Source organism: Pelobates fuscus, chromosome 5 (assembly GCF_036172605.1).
Source record: "Pelobates fuscus isolate aPelFus1 chromosome 5, aPelFus1.pri, whole genome shotgun sequence".
Lineage (NCBI taxonomy): Eukaryota > Metazoa > Chordata > Amphibia > Anura > Pelobatidae > Pelobates > Pelobates fuscus.
The window spans coordinates 159,770,950-159,796,299 of NC_086321.1; the positions used below are offsets into that span (position 1 = coordinate 159,770,950).

General features: G+C 39.3%; 1 protein-coding gene across 1 annotated transcript in view; it reads left to right on the forward strand.

The window, feature by feature from the left end:
• The window catches only part of TTC28 (tetratricopeptide repeat domain 28), a 521,381-nt gene that overhangs the window by 25,094 nt on the left and 470,937 nt on the right, over nt 1-25,350 (forward strand). The window contains exon 2 of the mRNA XM_063454614.1: nt 20,394-20,672. Coding sequence (XP_063310684.1) covers nt 20,394-20,672 — 279 coding nt within the window. The remainder of the gene's footprint in view (nt 1-20,393; nt 20,673-25,350) is intronic.

The window sequence follows — 25,350 nt, forward strand, 5'->3', positions numbered from 1 at the left end:
CAGCATCAGATTTTCCCCATAGGAAAGCATTGAATAATTAGGAGCATGTACAGGGCCTGACCTGGCGCCGAGGGACATCGGCGCTGGATTCAGGTAAGTGGCTGAAGGGATTTTAACTCCTTTAGCCACGCAGGAGGGGAGGCACGAGGGAGGGGGGCACTCCAGGAGCCTATAGTGCCAGGAAAACTGGGGAGGCAGAGGGACACTATAGTGTTATGAATACAGCTTTGTGTTCCTAACACTATAGTGTTCCTTTAACTACAGCTCTGGCCAAAACCCCAACATTTTCTTACAATTTCTGTAACACTTTAAAATTGTCAGATTTGAATACCCTGCATTCTACAAGTACATTATTAGATTCTAGAACAGAGATTGTGAGAATGCAGGACCCCAGCTGTTGTAGGACCACCGACAAAGCATCATGGGAGTTACACAATAGCTCATGATATATACCTTTTCACCATTTATGTTCTAAAAAATGGACATATTAGCTGCCAAAGGGTAAAAGGAGTTATGGATTGTAAGTTGCCAATGCCTGCTCTAGAAGCTTTCGAGTAGGAAAAAAAAAATTCTTGAATAGTGCTGTGGCATGACTGCCACAAGCAACAGTAAAATCCCATGTACAGAACTAATGCTCTGGTTAAGCTACCAGTCATTTTTGATGGAGGATATGGAAAATGAAATGTTAATGATCTTCCGTCTGTCACAGACTTGGCTTGACTTGCATTTTCCCAGTAGCAGTGCGGTTTGCATATATTGTACGCGTAAGAGAAATCAATTGTGTAGAACACACAGGAGGCAAATTTCAAGAATGCAGTAAATCTAAGGAGTTTATTCACTGAACAGTGAATTGTGGTGAATTGACAACTGAATTGCTTCATCTTGGAAAAACTAGCCATGCTGGATAACTAAATAAATGTATAGCAAAATGTTTCCATCTCCTTGTTTTGCCTTTAATTATGCAATTCAGTTGTCAGGTCAACACAGCTCACTGTTTAGTGAATACACCCCAAACATATTCTTTTATCAGCATTCCGTATCTCCCTTATCCTGATTTAAGATGTTTTATTACCAGTTTCAAGAACTCTTGTTTTCAATGATGGTTTTTAACCCCTTAAGGACCAAACTTCTGGAATAAAAGGGAATCATGACATGGCACACATGTGCCCTTAAGGGGTTAAACTGCAGGTATAATATAGCTACCCAATCTTATCCAGTGGACTTGTGACAGCTTAACATTATAAATGCTAATAAAAAGCGTATTAACATCAAATGAGGAGCTGTACATTTGGTCACAACACCTTAGATATCGGAATTATTTATCCATTACCATTTCACAAAAAATACTCTCTGAAATCATTCATCCAATATATTTTTATTGGTAATCGTGATTAAGTGGCAACTTTGGGTCCAAATTAATCCTTATGATCATGTCAATTCTCTAGGGATTAGTTTGATTAAGAGTGGAGGGACTGCACCCACAGAAGCCTTTCTCCATAGCCACTATGATAAGCTACAGTGGTTATGGTGCTTGAAGTGCCCTTTTAATAATAAAAGACATATGCATAAACATCTTCATTTAATGCAAGAAAATATATGCATATCTGACACTAATAGACCAAAAGTTGAGAGAATCTTTTCTTCTGTCCCTTGGGGTTTGCTTCTAAAAGGGCAAATGGGTTAATACATTTATATCTAGCGCATGGCATTGGTTAACACATTATTTTTAAAAATAACCAACTGTGGCAAAGAGTGTCTTATCTGTGAATTTCCCTTTTCTTTTATTGGAATACCCACTATTTTTACAGGTTATATTTTGTGAGATTTACATTTCTGTATTCACACTAACTTCTGAGCCAAATAACTTTTTTAATAAATACCCCATAGACTTGTGTTGCGGCAGTTTATTGGATTTCATTGTGAAAGAAAATGAAGCTCAATAATTGGTCTGGATTAGCATCAATGTAATAAAAATGATTCAGATGAGAATGTATTAAATTACCAGAAAAAATAGTTTACTCTAGCCATTTTATACAGACATTTTCCAGTTATTTAAAAAAAAACCAAAAAAAACATTTCACAGTTGACTGCATTTGACTGTAATATGAGTATATTCTCTCAGTCATTAAATGATTAATATATTGCCAAGGCAGCAAATGAAATAGAAAATGGTTTTACATATAACATGTTTTTTTTTTTTGTTTCCCACTAAGTGTACTTTTTTGGGCACACTCATGATGCTGATAGAAAAGACCAATTCCTTTATACAAAAAGATTTGTAATATTAATATATTCCTCCTGGCATCCTGCATAGGTGAATCTGTCTGCTAACTATCAGTGTTGTTTTGTTTCAGTGTGGATATAGTTGTTAGGACTAAAATTATTAGTAAGAATTTTCATACCTTCTAGTAGAGAGGTATGTGCCAGTATTGTACATTGCATCATTGGTGACGGTTTCAGTCCACTGGTACAAAATCCCTGCTCTGTGGGATGGGGATTCCAAATAAGGACTGGCCTGATAAGTCTGGGACTTATGCGTTAATGCAGCAATGTAATTCAACACAAATCTGGCAAAGCCTCTAAGGTGACATGCCTGATTGTACCTTTAGTGGCTAGGGTTGAAGTCAACCAGAAGCTCTCAATTGTAGGCACAGTCATCTAGTTCAATTGAATATCTGATATGACCTTGAGATTCTGCACAGAAATTCTCGCACGTCATGCTGTCACTAGTAAAGGCTTCTGGGAAAAGACATTGACAAGACAGTTGACATTGGAATTTCCTTTCAAGTGTTGTCTTTTGTTTACTTTTGTTAACCTTGACAATTGCTCATAACATGAAGTATTCCCTACAATATCTTTTGATTGTGTTGAGATATGGCATTTTGTTGTAAAGAAATGGGAATTACGTGGAAAACTGAAGATGGTGAAGGAGAAAGCTGGACTCACTTGATATGATATGACAGCTTGGGGTTGTCTGTAAGCTGGAGATGACAAGTATGATGAGACATGGTTCTTCAAAATCATGAGAAAAAAGGCAGGATTATGGACTGGTTAATAATAATACAGTATCAATGTATTAACCATGAAGCGCAGCATATTTAGTTGTTTTTTTTTCCCTCAAAGGCGTAAGTATATTTTGGAGGAACTAAGGACCAGATAACAGAGTTGTGGGTTTGCAAACGATGGTTAGGTGTTTTTTTTTTTAAATATTTTTTATTAAATGGTAAATATTTATCAAATACTATTGAATGCTTGGTATTAATCACTAAATAATGTATATTTCTCCAGGCTAACACACCTATTATATTTTGGGGAAGGTTGTGTTCTTTAGAATTCATAGCATATGCTTCAAATCTTCGAGTACGGTTGCCTATCAATTCTTCCTTCTCCATTTGCCCTCGAGCATGAGCGGGCCCCAGTGCAGAATGCACTATATATGAATTGTTTATGATTCTGTATTCATCCACTAGAATGGAACTGGATACAATAAATCTGGTAAGACATAGTCTTGAGTACAACACAGGACATCACAAATCACTGATGCAATGCCGCTCCAAGACAGCCCTGACAGTGATCGTTCAGTTCAGTAGAATTATATGTTATTTTCATGAGGATTTCAAAGGGTCTTTCATTGTTGAAGATCTGATTAGAACTAGCACTGGAAGCATGCAAGGATTTCCATGTGTTTGACTAAGCCACAATTCTTCTCTGCTGACACTAAGAACACAAAGTCATTCTAACAGAATGGCTGAAGAATAAACTAATGATTGCGGTAGTTATTATGCTGCATGCTTTTATGTATTCTTCATCATTTTCAGGTGAGTTTCTCGAACAGAGTGTTTGCATCTAAATAGCCATTTGCCAAAACAACAAGCACATCTGTTTCTTCAAGGATTTAAGTTAACTATTTGTGAAATATTTTTAATCTTTTAAAGGTGAAGTTGAGCTGAAAAATCTTTGTCCTGCATAAATTAGGTTATTCTTTATGTAGAATTGTGAAGAACATTGTATCCAATATTAGTTGGTGCTATTGTTGCTAAAATATGATTTTGATGAATGAATGTTCCTTTATTATTGCATTTCTTTTGTTCTAGCTTTGAGCAATAGAAGTGGAAAAGTATTGACTGTTAGTTAAATTACATTTTCAGAAATGACCACCAGCCATTCTGGTACATTCGTGTAATCAATCAATCCTTCCTTCCCCTCTGCCTATATAAACACCTTTCCACATTTCCCATTGTGTCGGTGTAGATTCCGCTATCTTCACCTCGACCAATATAGGAGAGCAGGGGTGGCCGATAGGTAGATTTTGCTTTCAGCCAATGAGCTGGCCCTGCACAGTAGGGCTTAGCTCAGTGGAGCTAATGGAAGCTACTTGCTCCATGTGAGGCAGCAATGGGTAGGATGTAGGTTAGATAAAACATTCCAGTTCTTCCTAATTAGAGGGTATTTTAGCTTATATTGACCACTGCTTAGTGTATTTATTTAGTGGGAAATGAGTGCAAGCAGAGGTTGTGTGTAGTTGCAGTCTGAGCCAGTGTTAGTAGAAGATTAAAAACAGTTCTCATATACTTTTTTTTATACTCTGTTGCTGGATGTAACCATTTTTCCTTAAAGATAAATAGTGCAATCAGCACATAATACTAGATGTTTATATCAGCAGCAATTGCTTCCAAAGATGTTTATGATTCTTATCAAATCCTTTTCATTGTGTATGTACAGATAGCCTGTTTTAAACCACTGAGATGAGCTGAAGGGATACTTTAAATTATCTGATGACCAGAATTCACGGGATACTAAACACACAGAAAGCAGTAACATTAAAAAAAATAAAACTTAATAAAAAAAAAAATGTATTCATGAAGAAACAAATTATACTGATAAGATGATCAATATTTCTTTATCTATTTTTTTTAAGATCCAAAACAAATTTTGTAAAAGCTATTCTTGAGACAGCGGTGTATTCCATTAGTCTGTGTTATAACAATTCTTGTTTTTGTTGTTCATATTAAGATTATCTCTTAACAGAACATGCAGGGACTTGCATACCTGAGATTAATGCATTCTCTGCCCAAAACAGGTTAGCAGGCTATTTCCCCTTGAAAAAAAATAAACCACTCAAAATCTCTCATGTTTCTAAGGTTTCTCGTGAGCTGGTCCATTTCCTACAACTCACATCAGTGTAACTGCAAGTTCCTTATCTACTGCTCAGTCTATGTCGTTTTAAATACATGAATATATTCAGTAAAGCTCCTAATAAATTAATGTAGAACCTACAATCTGATACCAAAAAAAAAAAAAAAAAAATCACTCTGTACTGGCACAGATACTCATCTACATGATGCAGGCATTCATTATTTCTTTATAAGAGGTTTAGCTGTGACTGGAGTTTAAGTATATTATGAAGATACTGTCAATACTTTATAGCAGCATATAACATGGGGATATATTATGGAAAATTGTTTCATACTTACCGTCATTTTCTTTTTCTGACCATTATTCATGGCAGCATTTACTCATGGGTTAGCTCCTCCCCTTACAGCAGAAAGGACAGGAAATAGAACTCTGAAACTGGTATAAATAGATCCTCCCTCTTCCCATCAGGCAGTCTTTGTAACTAGTTTCACAACTCTTATAGTATATGGGTGGGAATGTAATGCTGCCATGAATAATCATGGCAGCATTTACTCATGGGTAATACCCAAGCAGTATATATCGAGGGAGGGACAGAGTTCAAAAACAGCTTATTGCTATAAAACCATTATTGAGCTGCATAAACCTTAGAAGACTTTAAAACACCAAACAAGTAATCAATAGGATTATTATGCCAAACAGTATATTCAAATTTATTAGAGACTGTTGTGTAACACGAGTAGGAGATATGCAATAGGCACATGATACATTGTGGCAACAGACATAATAAGCAGGATAGTAGAAGATATTCAGTTATCCTTATGAGAACAAACAACCGCATACTTACTCTTACCTTATCTTCAGATAGTGATGAAGTACTTATGGCAAAGCCTATGTGGTAAGCAGCTTGTTATATCTGCAAGATATCAACACCAAACCAAGCATATAATCCACAAGTATTAAATCAACGCAATGTTAGGAGTGACCATAACTGATACCGATCTAGGTACAGAGACCCTGTAAAACATATCAGTCAAATGTTTGTCATCATGCAGGCTGAATCAACCACTTAAAGTCACACATTGTTTGCAAATTCCAGATATAAGGACACCTAGAAGAATCCCCATGAATATCAGAAGAGAGGTCTGTAATGGAACTACCTGTTCAGGGATTTCCTCTATTGTGCTGGTAGCAGGTGAATTTTACCTGAAATAGTAAACCTGGTAGAATGGTCTGGGCACTGGAAAGACCTTAAAATACGTGCAATGCACAGCATCAAAATTACCTGGAGTATATGAGCTTAAAAGAATAATTGCAGAAAGTAAATTATAATGTTCCCTTTCACAACAGGGGAATATGTGAGAAAATTCTGATCATTAACTCCTTAAGAACCAAAAGCATGCCACCCCTGACATATACTCAAGGGATTGCCAAACTTTCAGGTCCCCAATGAATAAAATAGAATACTGATGCTGTAACAGAACCCAGTTCATGTACAGATACTAAAACCCAGTGGTCTCCAATGCAGTATATTCTTCCACTGTCTGCAAAAGCCTGCTTATTTGCGATAATGCACAGATAACAGCAATCAATGCCACAAGCAGTGGCGGATCCAGAGCCTGATCTCGGGAGGGGCACTTGTAGATTATTTAAAAAAAATAATCCTAGCACAATAACCACTACAGCTCAGTGTAGTAGTTATGGTGCCAGTAGTGCCAGGATCCCACCCCAGAGTAAGTAGTCATACCGTTTAAGAACAGTTTGACAACTTACCTGGGGTCTGCTGGGATATAGGGCATAGGAGAAGTGTTGTGTGTTAGGGGTGAAGTGTGTGTGAAAGGTGCAGTGTGTGTGTGAGCGGTGAAGTGAGTGTGAGTGCGTAAGGGTGGCAGTGTGTGTGTTAGGGGGCAGTGTGTGTATGGGGGCACTGTATGTCTGTGTGGGGCAGTGTGTGTATGGGGGGCACTGTATGTATGTGTGGGGCAGTGTGTGTATGGGGGGGTCGTGTGTGTTTGGGGCAATGTGTGTATGGGGGGCAGCAGTGTGTGTAGGGCACTGTGTGTGTATAGGTGTGCAGTGTGTGCGGGGCAGTATGTGTATGGGGCAGTGTTTGTGGGGCAGTGTGTATGGGGACAGTGTTGTATGGGGACAGTGTTTGTGGGACAGTGTTGTATGGGGACAGTGTTTGTGGGGCAGTGTGTGTATGGGGCAGTGTTTGTGGGGCAGTGTGTGTATGGGGGGCAGTGTTTGTATGTGGGGGCAGTGTGTGTATGGGGGCAGTGTGTGTATGGGGTCAGTGTGTGTAGTGTTTGTATGTGGGGGCAGTGTTGTGGGTCAGTGTGTGTATGGGGTCAGTGTGTGTATGGGGGAAGTGTGTGTATGGGGCAGTGTTTGTGGGGCAGTGTGTGTATGGGGACAGTGTTTATATGGGGGCAGTGTGTGTATGGGGACAGTGTGTATATGGGACAGTGTGTGTATGGGGGCAGTGTTTGTGTGTATGGGGACAGTGTGTGTATGGGGGCAGTGTTTGTGTGTATGGGGGCAGTGTTTGTGTGTATGGGGGCAGTGTTTGTGTGTGGGGGCAGTGTTTGTGTGTGTGGGGGCAGTGTTTGTGTGTATGGGGGCAGTGTTTGGGTGTATGGGGGCAGTGTTTGTGTGTATGGGGGCAGTGTTTGTGTGTATGGGGGCAGTGTTTGTGTGTATGGGGGCAGTGTTTGTGTGTGTGGGGTCAGTGTGTGTGTGGGGTCAGTGTGTGTGTGGGGTCAGTGTGTGTGTGGGGTCAGTGTGTGTAGTGTGTGTATGGGGTCAGTGTGTGTGTGGGGTCAGTGTGTGTAGTGTGTGTATGGGGTCAGTGTGTGTATGGGGTCAGTGTGTGTATGGGGTCAGTGTGTGTATGGGGTCAGTGTGTGTAGTGTGTGTATGGGGTCAGTGTGTGTAGTGTGTGTATGGGGTCAGTGTGTGTAGTGTGTGTATGGGGTCAGTGTGTGTAGTGTGTGTATGGGGTCAGTGTGTGTATGGGGTCAGTGTGTGTATGGGGTCAGTGTGTGTAGTGTGTGTATGGGGCCAGTGTGTGTAGTGTGTGTATGGGGTCAGTGTGTGTAGTGTGTGTATGGGGTCAGTGTGTGTAGTGTGTGTATGGGGTCAGTGTGTGTAGTGTGTGTATGGGGTCAGTGTGTGTAGTGTGTGTATGGGGTCAGTGTGTGGGGTCAGTGTGTGTGTGGGGTCAGTGTGTGTAGTGTGTGTATGGGGTCAGTGTGTGTGTGGGGTCAGTGTGTGTAGTGTGTGTATGGGGTCAGTGTGTGTATGGGGTCCGTGTGTGTATGGGGTCAGTGTGTGTATGGGGTCAGTGTGTGTATGGGGTCAGTGTGTGTAGTGTGTGTATGGGGTCAGTGTGTGTAGTGTGTGTATGGGGTCAGTGTGTGTAGTGTGTGTATGGGGTCAGTGTGTGTAGTGTGTGTATGGGGTCAGTGTGTGTATGGGGTCAGTGTGTGTATGGGGTCAGTGTGTGTAGTGTGTGTATGGGGCCAGTGTGTGTAGTGTGTGTATGGGGCCAGTGTGTGTAGTGTGTGTATGGGGTCAGTGTGTGTAGTGTGTGTATGGGGTCAGTGTGTGTAGTGTGTGTATGGGGTCAGTGTGTGTATGGGGTCAGTGTGTGTAGTGTGTGTATGGGGTCAGTGTGTGTAGTGTGTGTATGGGGTCAGTGTGTGTGTAGTGTGTGTATGGGGTCAGTGTGTGTGTAGTGTGTGTATGGGGTCAGTGTGTGTATGGGGTCAGTGTGTGTATGGGGTCAGTGTGTGTATGGGGTCAGTGTATGTTGGGCAGTGTATGTGAGGCAGTGTGTATGGGGGTAGTGTATGTGGGGCAGTGTGTATGGGGGCAGTGTGTATGGGGGTAGTGTATGTGGGGCAGTGTGTATGTGGGGCAGTGTGTATGTGGGGCAGTGTGTATGTGGGGCAGTGTGTATGGGGGCAGTGTGTATGGGGGCAGTGTATGTGGGGCAGTGTATGTGGGGCAGTGGGGCAGTGGGGAGGGGAGGAGGGAAGGGAGGCTTTTTAATAAAAAAAAAAAAAAATGTATTTAATAAATATATTTATGTCCCCCCTCCCTTCTTACCTTTATTGAGGAGGAGGGGGGACATTTCTGGATCCCTGGTGGTCCCAGTGGGGAATCCCTGGTGGTCCAATGGTTCCAGTGAACTCTAGCCCGCGCTACGGAATCTGTTGGCGCTATATAAATTGCAATAATAATAATAATAATAATAATAGAGTTCACTCTCGCGAGATTTGGAGCGTTGCCGTGGTAACCGCGGCAACGCTCCAAATCTCGCGAGAGGAGGACCCGGAGGAGCTGCTGGTAACAGCTCCCGGGTCCTCTCTCCCTCCTCTTCCGGTCGGCTGTCAGTAATGTGCCTGCGGACCGGGGAGGGAGATCACTGATCTCCCTCCCCGGTCCGCAGGCACATTGCAGGGCTGGCGCTTGGGCAATGCCAGCCCTGCACTAGCCGGCAGGGGAGAATCTCGGGGGGGGGGGGCAATTGCCCCGTTGCCCCCTACCTGGATCCGCCAATGGCCACAAGCCTAGATAGAAATAAGTGTGTGTGTGGACTTAGAGTTAGGTTTTAAAACCGATCATATACATGTGTGTACTTCAATCAGTTATCCAGGAAAGTTCTCTTACCTTGGATATTTCTCTGTCTTCAGGACTGTGGAATTCCAGCAGACTTTATACAGCCAGGATATCCATTATTAACACTCTTTTTTTCACAATGCCTCATTGCATTATCAGGCACTCTTTTGCACAATGCCTCCTTGCTGTTTGCTGGGTCTTCAGGGATAAGAGGCTGAACCCTGGTCTGGCTTCATGTAGGCAGTATATCACATTCATCCCCTGAGGGGGTACCCAAGCTGGCCTGTTGCTGGGTCTTCAGGGATAAGAGGCTGAACCCTGGCATGCAGTGGACCATTTTCATCCCCTGAGGGAGAGGTTGGGTTCGACCCCCGGTCACTAAAGGGGGTACCCAGGCTAGCCACTTTTACAATAGTGCATTGCTGGGTCTTCAGGGCTTAGAGGCTGAACCCCTGCAGGGCTACAAAAATATTGCCTGGTGAGCATAAAAGAAAATCTAGGCCTGCATAAGCAGACTCCTTCCAAACTGCTGTGAAGGACAGGAAAAAAGACTGCCTGATGGGAAGAGGGAGGATCTATTTATACCAGTTTCAGAGTTCTATTTCCTGTCCTTTCTGCTGTAAGGGGAGGAGCTAACCCATGAGTAAATGCTGCCATGATTGATCAGGAAAATATATTTAACCCCTTAACGCTGTTACGACGTACCATGCCGTCCCGCATTAAAAGGGTTTTAAAGCCGTTGCGGCGGCATGGTACGTCGTAACGGCGTTAAGGGGTTAAATATATTTTCCTGATCAATCATGGCAGCATTTACTCATGGGTTAGCTCCTGAGTAAATGCTGGCAAATGAGGCCCCCGGGGGCCATGTGATCGCTCTCAAAGAGCGATCATATGGCCCCCTATAGCTGGCTATGGATCTGCCAGCAGGGGGACTGTCTGAAATATCAGACAGTCCCCCTGCTGGTAGGAAAGTATAAAAAAAATAAATTAAACAAGTGTAAAAATAAATTAAATATATTTATATATATATATATATATATATATAATATGTATATATATTATATATGTAACGTCATACAAAGTGTATTTTAATATTAATATAAGTATATATATTAATATTAAAATACACTTAGAATGACGTTACATATATATAATATGTATATATATTATATATATATATAATAGATGTACATATATATTATATATAAATACGTATAATTAAAATAAATAAAATAATAAAATAAATAAAATATTGAAACAAAATTTAATATAAATTATATATGCATATGTAATTTCATTCTAACTGTATTTTGTTATTATATATATATATATATATATATATATATATATATATATACACACATATAAATAATCGGTAACAAAATACACTTAGAATGACATTCTATATATATCTATCTATATATAAAATACAAATAACCGCAAATATATATATATATATATATTTATATATATATATATATATATATATAGATAAATACATATAATTACATAAAAGATTACATTAGTATACACGTAGAATTTAAATACCTATAAAGGCATATATATTAAAATTCTACGTGTATATTTAAATAATCATTTAACGTAATTATGTGATTTGATTAATTAAAATTTGATTGACATGCCTGACAACACAGGGAGAAAGTGCAGAGAATTTAATTCGCAAGCACTATATTTGACCCTGTAACTCTCCAAGACACCATAAAACCTGTACATAGGGGGTACTGTTTTACTCGGGAGACTTCGCTGAACTCAAATATTAGTGTTTCAAACTGATAAATTGTATTACAACGATGATATTTTAAGTAAAAGTGAAGTTTTTTGCATTTTTTACAAGCGAACAGCACTTTTATGGTCTATATTATTGTTGTAATACGTTTTACTGTTTTAAAACACTAATATTTGTGTTTAGTGAAGTCTCCCGAGAATAACAGTACCCCCCATGTACAGGTTTTATGGTGTTTTGGAAAGTTAGAGAGTCACATATAAGGCTTGCATTTCATTTTTTTCACATTGAAATTTGCCAGATTGGTTATGTTGCCTTTGAGAGCGTATGGTAGCCCAGGAATGAGAATTACCCCCATGATGGCATACCATTTGCAAAAGTAGACAACCTGAGGTATTGCAAGTGGGGTATGTCCAGTCTTTCTTAGTAGCCACTTAGTCACAAACACTGGCCAAATATTCGTTTTTTGCTTTTTTCACACAAAAACAAATATGAACGCTAACTTTGGCCAGTGTTTGTGACTAAGTGGCTACTAAAAAAGACTAAACATACCCCACTTTCAATACCTTGGCTTGTCTACTTTTTCAAATGCTATGCCATTATGGGGGTAATTCTCATTCCTGGCTACCACACCGTCTCAAAGGTAACATTACTAATCTGGAAAATTTCAATTTGAAAATGGAATGTTCTATATTTGACCCTGTAACTTTCCAAAACAACATAAAACCTGTTAACTCGTGACACATCGCTGATTACAAATATGTGCATTTTTACATAACAGTATTATGACATTCACAGTTAAAATGTCAGACGGAAATGCAAATGTAAAAAAAAATCTTATTTTCTCACATTTTAAAAAATTTTTTATTCATAATAAATTATGTTCCATATATGAATAGTTAATGATAAATTAAAGCCCTGTTTCTCCTGAACAAAATGACATATAATAAGTGTGGGTGCATATAATTTGAAAGAGGGGAACTACGGGTGAACAGACATATAGCGCAAATTCTAGTTTTTGTTTACGTTTTGTTTTGATCAGAACGTGCACTATTGACTCCGTCCTGAAGGGGTTAAAGGCATTAAAACAACTTTAGCTCAATGAAGCAGTTTTGGTGTAAAGATCATGCCCCAGCAGTCTCACTGCTCAATTCTCTACCATTTAGGAGTTCAATTACTTTTGTTTCTGTTTATGCTCCCCCCAGCTACACCCCCCTGGCTGTGACTGATACTGCCTGCATAAAACATGTTTTTATTTTCAGTCAGATGTTAACTAACTTTAGGATTTTTTTTTTTATCTCCTGCTCTGTAAATTGAAATTTGATCACAAAAAGGAGGCTCCTACAGGATCAGAAAGCTATCAACAGCAGGAGATAATATATTCTAAATTAAAATGAATGTGCAATAAACTTAGTTTAAACATTAGAATTCTACAGGAAACAACGTGAATAAACGGCTAAATGAGAGAGCACATTGTTTTGGTGCTTATAGTATCACTTTGACTAGAGCTAACTCAAAGTGTGGAAATATAGACTTTACAACATTAGAAAATCATTAAGTTGCCTATCTGCTATTTAGAGCTGTTTTGCTATGTGTTTATCCTGTTTTTGAGGTGTATAAATTCATGGAATTTGTAGGGATGACTGTTTTATAGAAATCTAAACTTATTTAAGTGTTGCACAGTGTTAAGTATAACAAAGGAGAGTTATACGGTTAAGGAAAAAACCCAAAAAAAGGATATGCTACCAGGGTTAGGTTTGGAAGTCTCTCTCATTAGTAAGACAATCAGCCTTCATGTCCTCTAAGTTGCCAGTGGTAATCAATAGCTGGGCACCATCACTCTTGGTGTCAAGAAATAAATGCATTCATACAGATTCACTTTTGCCAGGCTATTTCCTGATCAATTAAAATCACTTAAACTATAAAGAAAATAGTAAGTTGCTTTGATTGTTGTCTTTGAAAACATTAAAGTGACATCACAACATACAAAAATGATCTGCACATTGGATTACATGTATTCTATTGGCGAATGCAGGCCTGTGAAGTGTTACTGTTGTTGCTTAAATATAAACCAATGATAGATGATTTCTAATAACATTGCCATTGGTAACAATCAGTTCAGTATTTAAATTTGCATGCCAAACATATGTTACTTTTATTCAATTTGCATCACTACAGTTATGCTAGTGTTATTTAATATATACATCATGAACACATCATGTTGATCTTAGGGCCAGTCCTTGTATTGTGAATATCCATATATAGGTAGTGGAACTGCACTCAAACCCTCTCAAGAATCCTTGGGTGCTGACCAGACCGGTCCCAGTACCAAGAAGGACCAAATGTAGAAAATAATCCAGGCACTCCAAAAGTCTTCCAAAAACGGGCAATTTTATTGGACCAAAGTACAACGTTTCGACCCTCAGGTCTTTGTCAAGCTAGCTTTTTGTCAAGCGAGCCTTTTCAGGTCTTGAATAGTTTGAATGTAAAATTCCTTCAAAAACATTACATGTAGTGTGCACATCCACATTTTACTGTGTGTTTTTTTTTTATATATATATATATATAAAGTTATCTGTGTAATGGTGTGCAGTGGCAAACTTGTTTGAGCTCTGAGCGAGGAATAACCTAATTGGCAACTGTTAAGTATGCTAGTTCACAGTGTTCCCATATCTTCTCTTTCCTTCAGAGCAATTGCTTTGGGTCATCCTACATTTAAAGGGTAATTCAGACATAGAACCTATACTCACAGTGCCTGTATCTCACTGATAAGGCTGAAGAAGGCCAAAATGATCATCATGGTTTCCTGTCTCTTTTGTGCAGAAAGACCCCTGCAGCATTATAGATCTGCACCTCATTTGTGGGTTGTATTAATTGGATATGCAACCAGCTAATGATTTCTCGGCAATGGCATATGTAGGCAGAAAACTTTTTGAAACCTAAGGGGGGACTAACAAAAGGGCAAGCCATTAAGTTTTTTTCCACTAGTGTGATTTTTGAAGTTTCTAATTAATTAGCTATCTGTAAGGTAGGATTTATGGTATTCGGCTAATGCCGTAAAGACGAAGGGATTTTGGTACTTAAAAGGGAATTTGGCTTTAACAATTAAGCATTTCATATGATTACAGATTTGAAATCCAACAGTGACAAAATATTCTCATAGATGAAAGGATGACCAGACGGTTATTTTATCCTTGCTTATGGTTGTTGGTTTTACTTATTTTAGAAGATATGTACAACATTTTGGGTTTCTTTTTAAAGTTAATTATTAGTTTCGCTTTACTGATGAATGATGACATGCACTTTTTGGCATTGAACCTTTACAAATGTGCAAGTACTAAGTTGGTGCTTTTGTTTGCCAAAATTTTATTTAACTCTAGGTATTAACTGTTAGAGGACCAGTAAATCCTAATAAAAGACCTCATAAAATTGTTGGAAATTATGTACTTTCATTAACAACTTTAAATAATAAGGATAATCTATAAAATCATAGTTATAGCTCTCCTGAGCTAACAGAAATAATGAATCTTTAGTCAAGGAGAAAATATATATATATATATATGTTTTCTTACATTCCCTATAATTAGAATTTTTATGGAAATAGAAAATATTCAAGGGGAAAGGGAGTCATCCTTTCAAGGGGATCACCCTAATCCCTGGATTTGCAAATTTCTCTTTTCTGATCCCCTAAAATTACCAACTATGTTACATGAATTCTGAAAAATCTAATTAAATGTAGAACTCCATAGATATATCTTGGAACTTGGCAGCACCATCATGGCTCCCTGTCAATCAGCATTATAAAGGTTACCATTTATAAGGTTAGTAGAAGAGGAGAAACTGAAATCTTGGTCCCGTTCTCATCCTCTTTTGTATTACGTTCCCTTATTATGCCTGAACTGAACCAAATTGTGATATCACTTGCTAAAGCATATATATATATATATATTATATATATATATATATACTTACAGCTGCAAGAAAAAAGTATGTGAACCCTTTGGAATGATATGGATTTATGCACAAATTGGTCATAAAATGTGATCTGATCATCATCTAAGTCACAACAATAGACAATCACAGTCTGCTTAAACTAATAACACACAAAGAATGAAATGTTGCCATGTTTTTGTTGAACACACCATGTAAACATTCACAGTGCAGGTGGAAAAAGTATGTGAACCCTTGGATTTAATAACTGGTTGAACCTCCTTTGGCAGCAATAACTTCAACCAAACATTTCCTGTAGTTGCAGATCAGACGTGCACAACGGTCAGGAGTAATTCTTGACCATTCCTCTTTACAGAACTGTTTCAGTTCAGCAATATTCTTGGGATGTCTGGTGTGAATCACTTTCTTGAGGTCATGCCACAGCATCTCAATCGGGTTGAGGTCAGGACTCTGACTGGGCCACTTCAGAAGGCGTATTTTCTTCTGTTTAAGCCATTCTTTTTTTTTTTGTTTTTTTTTGGTGCTTAAAGTGCCCTTTTTAAATTCTTTATTTTCTTCGTGCACGGTATAACATACAGGATTGTGACGCCACGACAGCGTTGACAAGCATATTGCAAGATCACAAGTTGATACAATGTCATGGCATGTTAAGAACTGCTCATTTTTTATATTTTTAACAGGTTGAATCATAGGTCTGAGAGACCAGAGAGAATACAGGACAAACAATAGATGTACTAGTAGATAATAAACAAGCTTTATCAGTTTTTGAAGACACTGACATTGTGTCTAGGCACACATTTATAAATTTTTAGTGCAGCTTGGGATGTTTTTCTAATCAAACAGGATTTAGACATGGAGTATGGTCTTATATAAAATAGGTGTTCAGGCTCTATATGCTGTAAGCTGCACACATTCATAATATACAGGCTATGTCAGTGTGCCTGAGTTTGATGCCACTGGGTCATGAGCAATAACTAAGGTAACAAAAATTAGAAAAAACATGTGTAACTAAAAAGAGCAAAAATACATGAGGTATCATACAGTTCTGTTCACCCAATGCCTCGGATGGGCCATGGTAGAAAGTTCTTCCCCATATCAGGATCAGCATCCCTTCCCTCTGGCTTTAGCCATGTTAGGTGTAACTGGATACCACCCTGCCGATTGCTTCTCGAACTGTAGGACAGCCTTGCCGCGTATCTTCGACCCCAGGTCTGTCCGGAAGCCCGTACCCTAAGTCCACGGAATCCTCATGTCGAGGCGGCAGGACCGCGAGCCCGTGGGCGCACTGGCCTCCGAGATGGCCTCCGGGTATGCGGACGGCAAAGTGGAGATTTCTCTGTTCGGGTTCCCGGCCCAGGAGAGGAATGAGCTGTTGGGGTATCTCTCCGGGTCGCTTTTAAGGCGGGAGGGATGAGTGCGTGGGATCTGCTCTCTATTCGAAGCCAGATCCTCTGGCAGATGGCGTCAAATCTTTTGAGGAAGAGATCGCTCCACTCTCGGCATTCTGGGCTTGTGTTGCTCTGAAGCAGGTCTGGCATGGTGGCCATGTTGGTCGCGCCATGCGGTCTCAAGCGGTTCAAGCTGAGTGGGTGCTGAGGTAAATCGACCAAGTGGGGACCGGGATAACCCCCACCGGTCCAAAGGGGGGGGGGGGTGAATCAGGGCTGTGGAGGCAAGCGGTGTGTGCGTGCACAGTCCTGTAGGCCCGAGAGGCGGTCGGTTCGGTGTAGTCTTGCGTGAGCTTGGTGGCTGTGCCTGGTTGTAGTGGTGATCCTTTTGTAGCTTGGTGGGCACAGGTGCACAAGTTTATAGCTTAGTTAGCTTTATATTTGCCATAGTCGTTGGGAGCTACTGAGGAACACGACCAGCCATCTTGCAGGTCAGGCCCCGCACCCCTGTTTAAGCCATTCTGTTGTTGATTTACTTCTATGCTTTGGGTCATTGTCCTGTTGCAACACCCATCTTCTGTTGAGCTTCAGCTGGTAGACTGATGGCCTTAAGTTCTCCTGCAAAATGTCTTGATAAACTTGGGAATTCATTTTTCCTTCGATGATAGCAATCCGTCCAGGCCCTGACACAGCAAAGCAGCCCCAAACCATGATGCCCCCACCACCATACTTCACAGTTAGGATGAGGTTTTGATGTTGGTGTGCTGTGCCTCTTTTTCGCCACACATAGTGTTGTGTGTTTCTTACAAACAACTCAACTTTGGTTTCATCTGTCCACAGAATATTTTGCCAGTACTGCTGTGGAACATCCAGGTGCCCTTGTGCAAACTGTAAACGTGCAGCAATGTTTTGTTTGGAAAGCAGTGGCTTCCTCTGTGGTATCCTCCCATGAAATCCATTCTTGTTTAGTGTTTTACGTATTGAAGATTCGCTAACAGGGATGTTAGCATTTGCCAGTGACTTTTGTAAGTCTTTAGCTGACACTCTAGGATTCTTCTTCACCTCATTGAGCAGTCTGCGCTGTGCTCTTGCAGTCATCTTTACAGGACGGCCACTCCTGGGGAGAGTAGCAGCAGTGCTGAACTTTCTCCATTTATAGACAATTTGTCTTACCGTGGACTGATGAACAGCAAGGCTTTTGGAGATACTTTCATAACCCTTTCCAGCTTTATGCAAGTCAACAATTCTTAATCGTAGGTCTTCTGAGAGCTCTTTTGTGCGAGGCATCATTCACATCAGGCAATGCTTCTTGTGAAAAGCAAAACCAGAACTGGTGTGTGTGTTTTTATAGGGCAGGGCAGCTGTAACCAACACCTCCAATCTCATCTCATCGATTGGACTATAGTTGGCTGACATCTTACTCCAATTAGCTCTTGGAGATGTCATTAGTCTAGGGGTTCACATACTTTTTCCACCTGCACTGTGAATGTTTACATGGTGTGTTCAATAAAAATATGGCAACATTTCATTCTTTGTGTGTTATTAGTTTAAGCAGACTGTGATTGTCTATTGTTGTGATTGTCTATTGTTGTGACTTTTGTGCAGAAATCCATATCATTCCAAAGGGTTCACATACTTTTCCTTGCAACTGTATATATATATATAAAAAAAATTTTTTGGAGTTAGGGGCATAATATTTGTATTTGTGTTAGGGGCAAACATGGGCCATATAGAGAGATAGTGAAAAAGTTAGGAGTAGCTTAAAGAATGGGAACAAGTTGGTTGTGGTGTTTACTAGTTGGTCTTGAGGGGGCATGTGGTTTGCGCCTCATTTGAGCATAGAGTAGTTCCAATGATCCCCCTAATTGCTGATTTTATCCAAGTCAAGTAACACAAGACTAGAAAGCTCTAGGAATGTGCTTACTACGAATTCCACCCATGGCCTATCAGAGATGATGCCCTTATATTTGCCTGAAATATACATTAAATATAACAGTTAGGTATGGAAAGGATTAGATATTTAGAATCAGTTGATGATAGTGGTTCAGAGCAAGTGCAGAGATAGGGAGGATGCATGGAGAAATTAGAGGTGGCAGGAAGAAGAGATAAGGGAATAGAAGAAGAGGGTATAAGGTAAAGAATGGGAAATCCAAGTGGGTGAAGATGATAACAGTGAAAAAAACGGGGAAGAAGAGAACATGAAATAATGTTGAGATAAAAAGGAAACTATACAAAAAAAAAGAGAATATATGTACTGGGAAAGATGAATTTATTGAGATGATGGTTGATAGATAACAATGTACTTCCTCTGGCCGAATGGAATGGATTCAATGACAAATAGCATACAGTTAAAAAGGTTTATATGTTTAAGCATTTTTAATGTTGTGGAAGATTTGAAATTCTATATAATCAATTTTATTTCCATTTTATTATAATGCACACCATATACATCTTCAATGCAAAATGGATACACTAAAACAAACACATTAATTATGTCAAGCAAATTCAGGTTTGTAGGAACATGGGTTGATGACAACATGATAAATGCAATGATACACTTGGCGTGTGTTTCTAACATATACTCTTTGAAACTCACTTTACTTTTATGAAATACATTGCTATTTTTAATAGCCACTCGAATATAATAAATCAACATTTTTAAAGTTTAAAGGAATGCTATAGGCATCAAAACAACTTCAGCTTTACGGAGTGGTTTTGGTGTATAGGTTATGACCTGTAGTCCATCTACTTGATTCTCTGCCATTTAAGAGTTCAATTTCTTTGTATTTGCAGCCCTAGCCATACCTCTTATGTGTGTGACCTACACAATCTCCCTACACATTTCCTGTAAAGAGAATGGTTAACCATCCTTTATTGAACAGTGTATTTACTTTAGAATTTCTTATGCTACACAAGTCTACTGTGTGTTATTAAAGCTCAATTAGCAGAGTAGGGGATAGAACGTCTAAAGTAAAACACACTGTGCTGCTAGATCTAATTGAAAATTAAATCATTCTTTCATGCAAGCTGTATGAGTCACAGCCAGGAGAGGTGGGGCTAAGGCTGTATACACAGAAACAAAAAGTTATTTAACTCCTAAATGGCAGGGAATTGAGCAGTGATACTGCAGGGGCATGGTCTATACACTAAAACTGCTAAATCAGTCACAGATGTTATGGTGCTTTAAAAGATTTTTGACTAGTCATCGTGGCCTGCAAAAACATGATTCCGACAATACCAAATATATTTTGCTCTGTACTCTAGTATGAAGCGATTGATCACAGTTGTGATACCTTTAGGAAATAGGAAATTCTAAATTAATTCTTAGAAAAAGTAGAGCATTTATGAGTTTAACTCTTTTTCATAATGCTTGAAAAGTATGTGTTTTAACCTAGAAAATTGTTTACTTAAAGGTCAACGATAAGGGATAACACAGTATAATTCTTATGATTTGTTTTTCTAAATGAATCATGTTCTATCCATTTTATGTTTTATTCATTTCTGCATGTAAATGTTCTATTGGATTTATATATAATGTTTGTTTATTGCAGATCGCTGGCTTTGGAGCAAAAGCCTTTGGGGGACAAGTTGTTGAGAATGCAATGCTCAGTAAAGAAGAATTTATTGAGAAGGTCCGTCAGAGCAATGAAGCATGTAAAAATGGAGACTTTCAAATGGCCATTGAACTCTACAGCGAAACCTTGCAAGTTGATCCTCAAAACTGCATCTTGTATAGTAACAGATCAGCAGCATTTCTGAAAACTCTGCAGTATGAAAAGGCTTTAGATGACGCTATTAAAGCCCGCTTGCTGAATCCTAAATGGCCAAAGGTAGGCACTTATTCTCTTTGTTGTTCAGTTTTCAGCCAACACGTTTCATCTACCAGGTTCTTAAGGTGACTTGAAGAATATGCAAAAAACCTTTCAGGTATTCAAAACATTTGCCCTGCTCTCTTCAGTCCATAAAGCAGGTAAACGTTGAGGGGCTTCGTGGATCCTTAGGCTCTGCTGAAATCAATGCATAATTTGCTGAACATCGTTCTGAATGCGTACAGCTTGATGGATAGTCACAGCCAAGTGTAACCGGACAAGTCTTTCAGCTTTGAAAGTGGTTATGAATGTCATGTCAGATTGACAAACATATTGTAGGACAGACTTACTATGGCTGATAAGTCACACATAATACTCGTATAGGCGCACATCTCTGCTACTAGCAAGACGCGCATTATCTACATGAAAGCATTGATGTCAGTGAGACTGACAGTGTTTAGATGAAAATCCTGCTATGTGCTATGAAAATATTTGTCAGAAGGAAATACAGACGCAGTGGTGACAATCACAAAACCATTTCCTGGATGATTAGTTGTGGGGTCCACAGGCAGCATGGAATGGTGGACCCTCTACAATCTTATAATTACTCATTTAGAGAAACATAGCCATCCCATGTATCTGTAATCAGAAAACAAGAGATTGTCTGAGTTCTCCTGTGCGTGTATGTACCACACACCTACTTATCTATACATCTATAATAAAAAAGAGCATATACATATACACATATATATTAAACCTCATAATGCACACTAGAACAAAGACTGAGTGGTTTTAGAACCCCAGCTGGCAATATTTCTCACACTTCACCTTTATGTTTATTATATTACATAACATAACATTCCAGGTTAGTGTAAGTGTCAGGCTAGTGCAGAGGTGAATGGCTTGTGTTAGGGTCCTGTACAGGTTGATGTTTAGTGTTTTATTGTAGGGGTTAATGTGTAATGTAGTGGTTAATGGTTAGTGTAGTGTAGGGATTAATGTGTAGTTTAATAAGTTATGGTAATTAAGTGATTTTGCTAAGGTCTTTACAGAAAGGGCAGCAATGGGATGCAAATGTTCCTGTGCTGTGTGAAATTAGTGGGAGTTATAGTCCTGGGTGCCAGCTATTTCAGCTGCTGCCATTAAAATGGCAGCAGGTACCTTTTGTGGGTGTAATTCCCTCAAATCTTGGACAAACTGGGACAATGTGCCTGAGATTAAAGCCCACAGACTGCACAGTATTGACCCATTGAATTGTTCCCTATTCACGATTTTATAATGTGGAATAATTTCATGTATGATATCATCATCCTTGCAGTGTGGTGTGTATATACATACATGCATATCCATGTTGCCTTGCAGAGTCCAATCAACACATCTACACCCCCTTCCCTTGTGCTGCGCACAAATGTGTCATCGCAGTGTTTCTTTGTCACTGCTATCTGTCTTCCACACACTGCTTTTCCAGGCAAATGTGTCAAACACATATGTGGATAATATGTTACTTTAAGAGATATGAGCTAAGTGTATCTGGTTGGCATGTAGAACCATGATAGTCTGTATTGCTTTACACTGAATCCGCACATGCCTTCCCTGGACGGTTTAACACAACACAGAGTTGCTATGGGAAGCTGCAGGGAGCCTGCACTAAGCTGGGGAGCAATTTATTGGGAAATAAGAAACTGTGAATTACACGGATGTCTGCCAGGGGAGGTAGAGTGGCACATTTGTAGTCTGCTCTTGTGCAGACCATAAGTTCATACAGAGGTGAAATCATTTTATTACATAAAGCTGTGATATAGATTATACCTTACTGTATTCATCTGACTGCTGTCTGATACCGGATTCCAGACTCCTTCATGTTCCTTATGGTGGAAATTTGCAATTACACGTAAAATGTTCACAATTAATGGCTCATACGAAGTCAAGGAATTCGAATAACCTGAATCCTCTATTTATAAAGTGCAGTATTTCCTTTTCTACAAACCTGTAACACACTACAACACCACTGCCAACATTATCAACATCAACTAATATTACAATTTCCATTTTGACCTCTTTAGTCATAATAGACCTATGTCTATGTAAAAAACGAATCCGTCATAAATTGCTACAACGTTCCTAGGTTGTGTTAACAAAGGAAGATTTACTTGTTATTAAAAAATTACTTAACATTTCACCTTAATATTGCTGCTAGGACGTATCCATGCATTCAAATAAACCCAGTTGTTGCATATGCAGTGTGCTAATCGTTAGATGACATACTGTAAGTCTGTTCAGGTGGCCATGTAGACATGCCTTAAACTGACAGGCGATCGGCCATTCCTCCTCCTTCCCATCTTATGCCTGTCCTTGATCCTACAGGCCACCCATAATAATGAGTGGTGCTTAATTCACTTGTGGGTGACAGGTTTGCCTTGAGCAGATCATGTTTTTTTCAATCCTGTGATATACCTCATATTACTGCATCACGAGGACATACATGAAGTAGTGTGAGTTACGCTCCCAGATGGATGCTCCTATTTGCAGCTGTTACTATTATTTGAGCCCATCACCCACTAATGATATGCCAAGATTTGTTTTCCTCCAGGTTTCAAAATGATGTGCAGAGACAGTGCCATTCTGTCTTCTCACCTCCTCTGCTGGCATATCATTATCAGGAGAGGAACTGAGATGAGGGCATCATCCACAAATAAACACCCAAATACATGATCCAGTGCTGTCTTAAGATTAAAGAACCCTAATAATAGTTTATTATATACCTATCACCTTTAGTTAATATTTTTTTAAAAGCTTTTCAAACCATTTAATATTTTTGGATAAACGTATCCAAAAATATTAACCCATTTGAAAAGCTTATCCAAAAATATTACATTAAGTCCTATGTCACCTATGTAATTTATTTGTGTATATGATACTCAGTACATTGTTAAACACAGATCTGCACACACCAGTCAAGCCATAATACTTGCTTTTCCCACAGAAATCTCACATTTGCAGTGCTGTTACTACTGCAAGGGATTCTTGGTGGACATATGCAAAGGAGTTTAAAAAGAGCCACATTTGCACCCTTAATATTCTACTTTATACATGGATTTCTGAGAGTTTATGTTTGCTGAATACAACAGCTTTGAAACACAATTCAGGAAGAGATACAAAGCCAGATAACCACTCGTGGACAGCCATTTCATTGTTGATGCATGTCATCAGCATAAGTTTGGCTACTGGCTTGCTATTGAGGCCTGGCGTTACTTGCAGAGCACAAACCAAGAAAGTTTTGGTAGGGAAAAATGTGATTGAAAACACAGGCACAATGGTGGTTCTTTGTTGAACTCATTTGCATATGCCTACCCAGAATCCCTTGCAGTAGTAACAGCACTGCAAACCAATAAATCCAATTGCTATGGGGTTATAGTGGACTGATTTTCATGCTATGTGACAACATATTCTGGTTAAATAAATAACTAAATGAATGTGGTATATAACAATTGTGTTATACATATTTATCATCAGTATTACTTTAATGTTGCAAATGTTTCATGCTGTTTTTGTTTTCTTTCTTTAGACTTTTTTCACCACAAGTAATATTAAAGTAATACTATTTATTTAACCAGAATTTGTGGAAAAAAATGTTTACACATAAATAGCCAAACTACAAAAAAAAAACGCAACTAAACTATTTTCTCATCAGTTATTTTCTCAAGGAGACATTTTTCACAAAGTTATGTTTCTGCAATTATGGATTCAGTAAATAAATCCCATCATCACTGAAAAGGGGTGCTCTATGTCGCATATAATACTTGCAGTCAAGAGACAAAGAGTGTAGTCACTTGGCTGTCAAGGTAATGTTTAGAGAGATTTAGAATGAAAATTTCCTCTCTAAGCCCCATCTGCTGTCTTTGTCGTTTCAATTTAATACCGAAGGAGCATTCACTGTGTATGATCATCATTATTTCCAAAGGGTCAAAACAAAATTTTTCTGTCCTAAATCTTTATAATTAAAATAAGTCAAAAGCAAAAGTTTGTTGAGGATTATTAAAACGTCCAACATAGACAAATTGAAATAAAATATCCTTCAGATTTCTCAAAATTACACTTAAAGGGACACTATAGTCACCTGAACAACTACAGCTTAATGTAGTTGTTCAGGTATGATCTACAGCTCCCTGCAGGCAATCTGATGTAAACACTGTATTTTCAGAGAAAATACAGTGTTTACATTGATTGATAGGAATACCTCCAGTGGCCGTCACTCAGACGGCCACTAGAGGGACTTCCTATCACGCAGGGCCCTAAAAAGGCCCTGTACACGTCAGACGTATTAAAATACGTCTGACGTGTTCAGGAGAGAGAAGGCACTGTGTGCGCGCCTTCTCTCTCCAGCCTGTCAGCAGAGGAGGGGGGCGGGCAAAGACAGCGAGCTGAGCTCAGGACTTCAGAGGGCGGCATGAATGATGCCCTCTGAAGTATGAGGGGTAGTGCGCTCAGGACTTCAGAGGGCGGCATGAATGATGCCCTCTGAAGTATGTGCGCATGCGCGGGGAAGCCGCGCATGCGCACAAGAGAGCAATGACGCTTCCAAATGGAAGCGTCTGATTGCTCCCTGCTCGCGCCCGCCTATTTCGTAATTTTGACGAAATAGGGGGCGCGGCTTCACGAGGCTCCCGGCGCTGGAACCAGGTGAGTAAAGTCCTCTGCC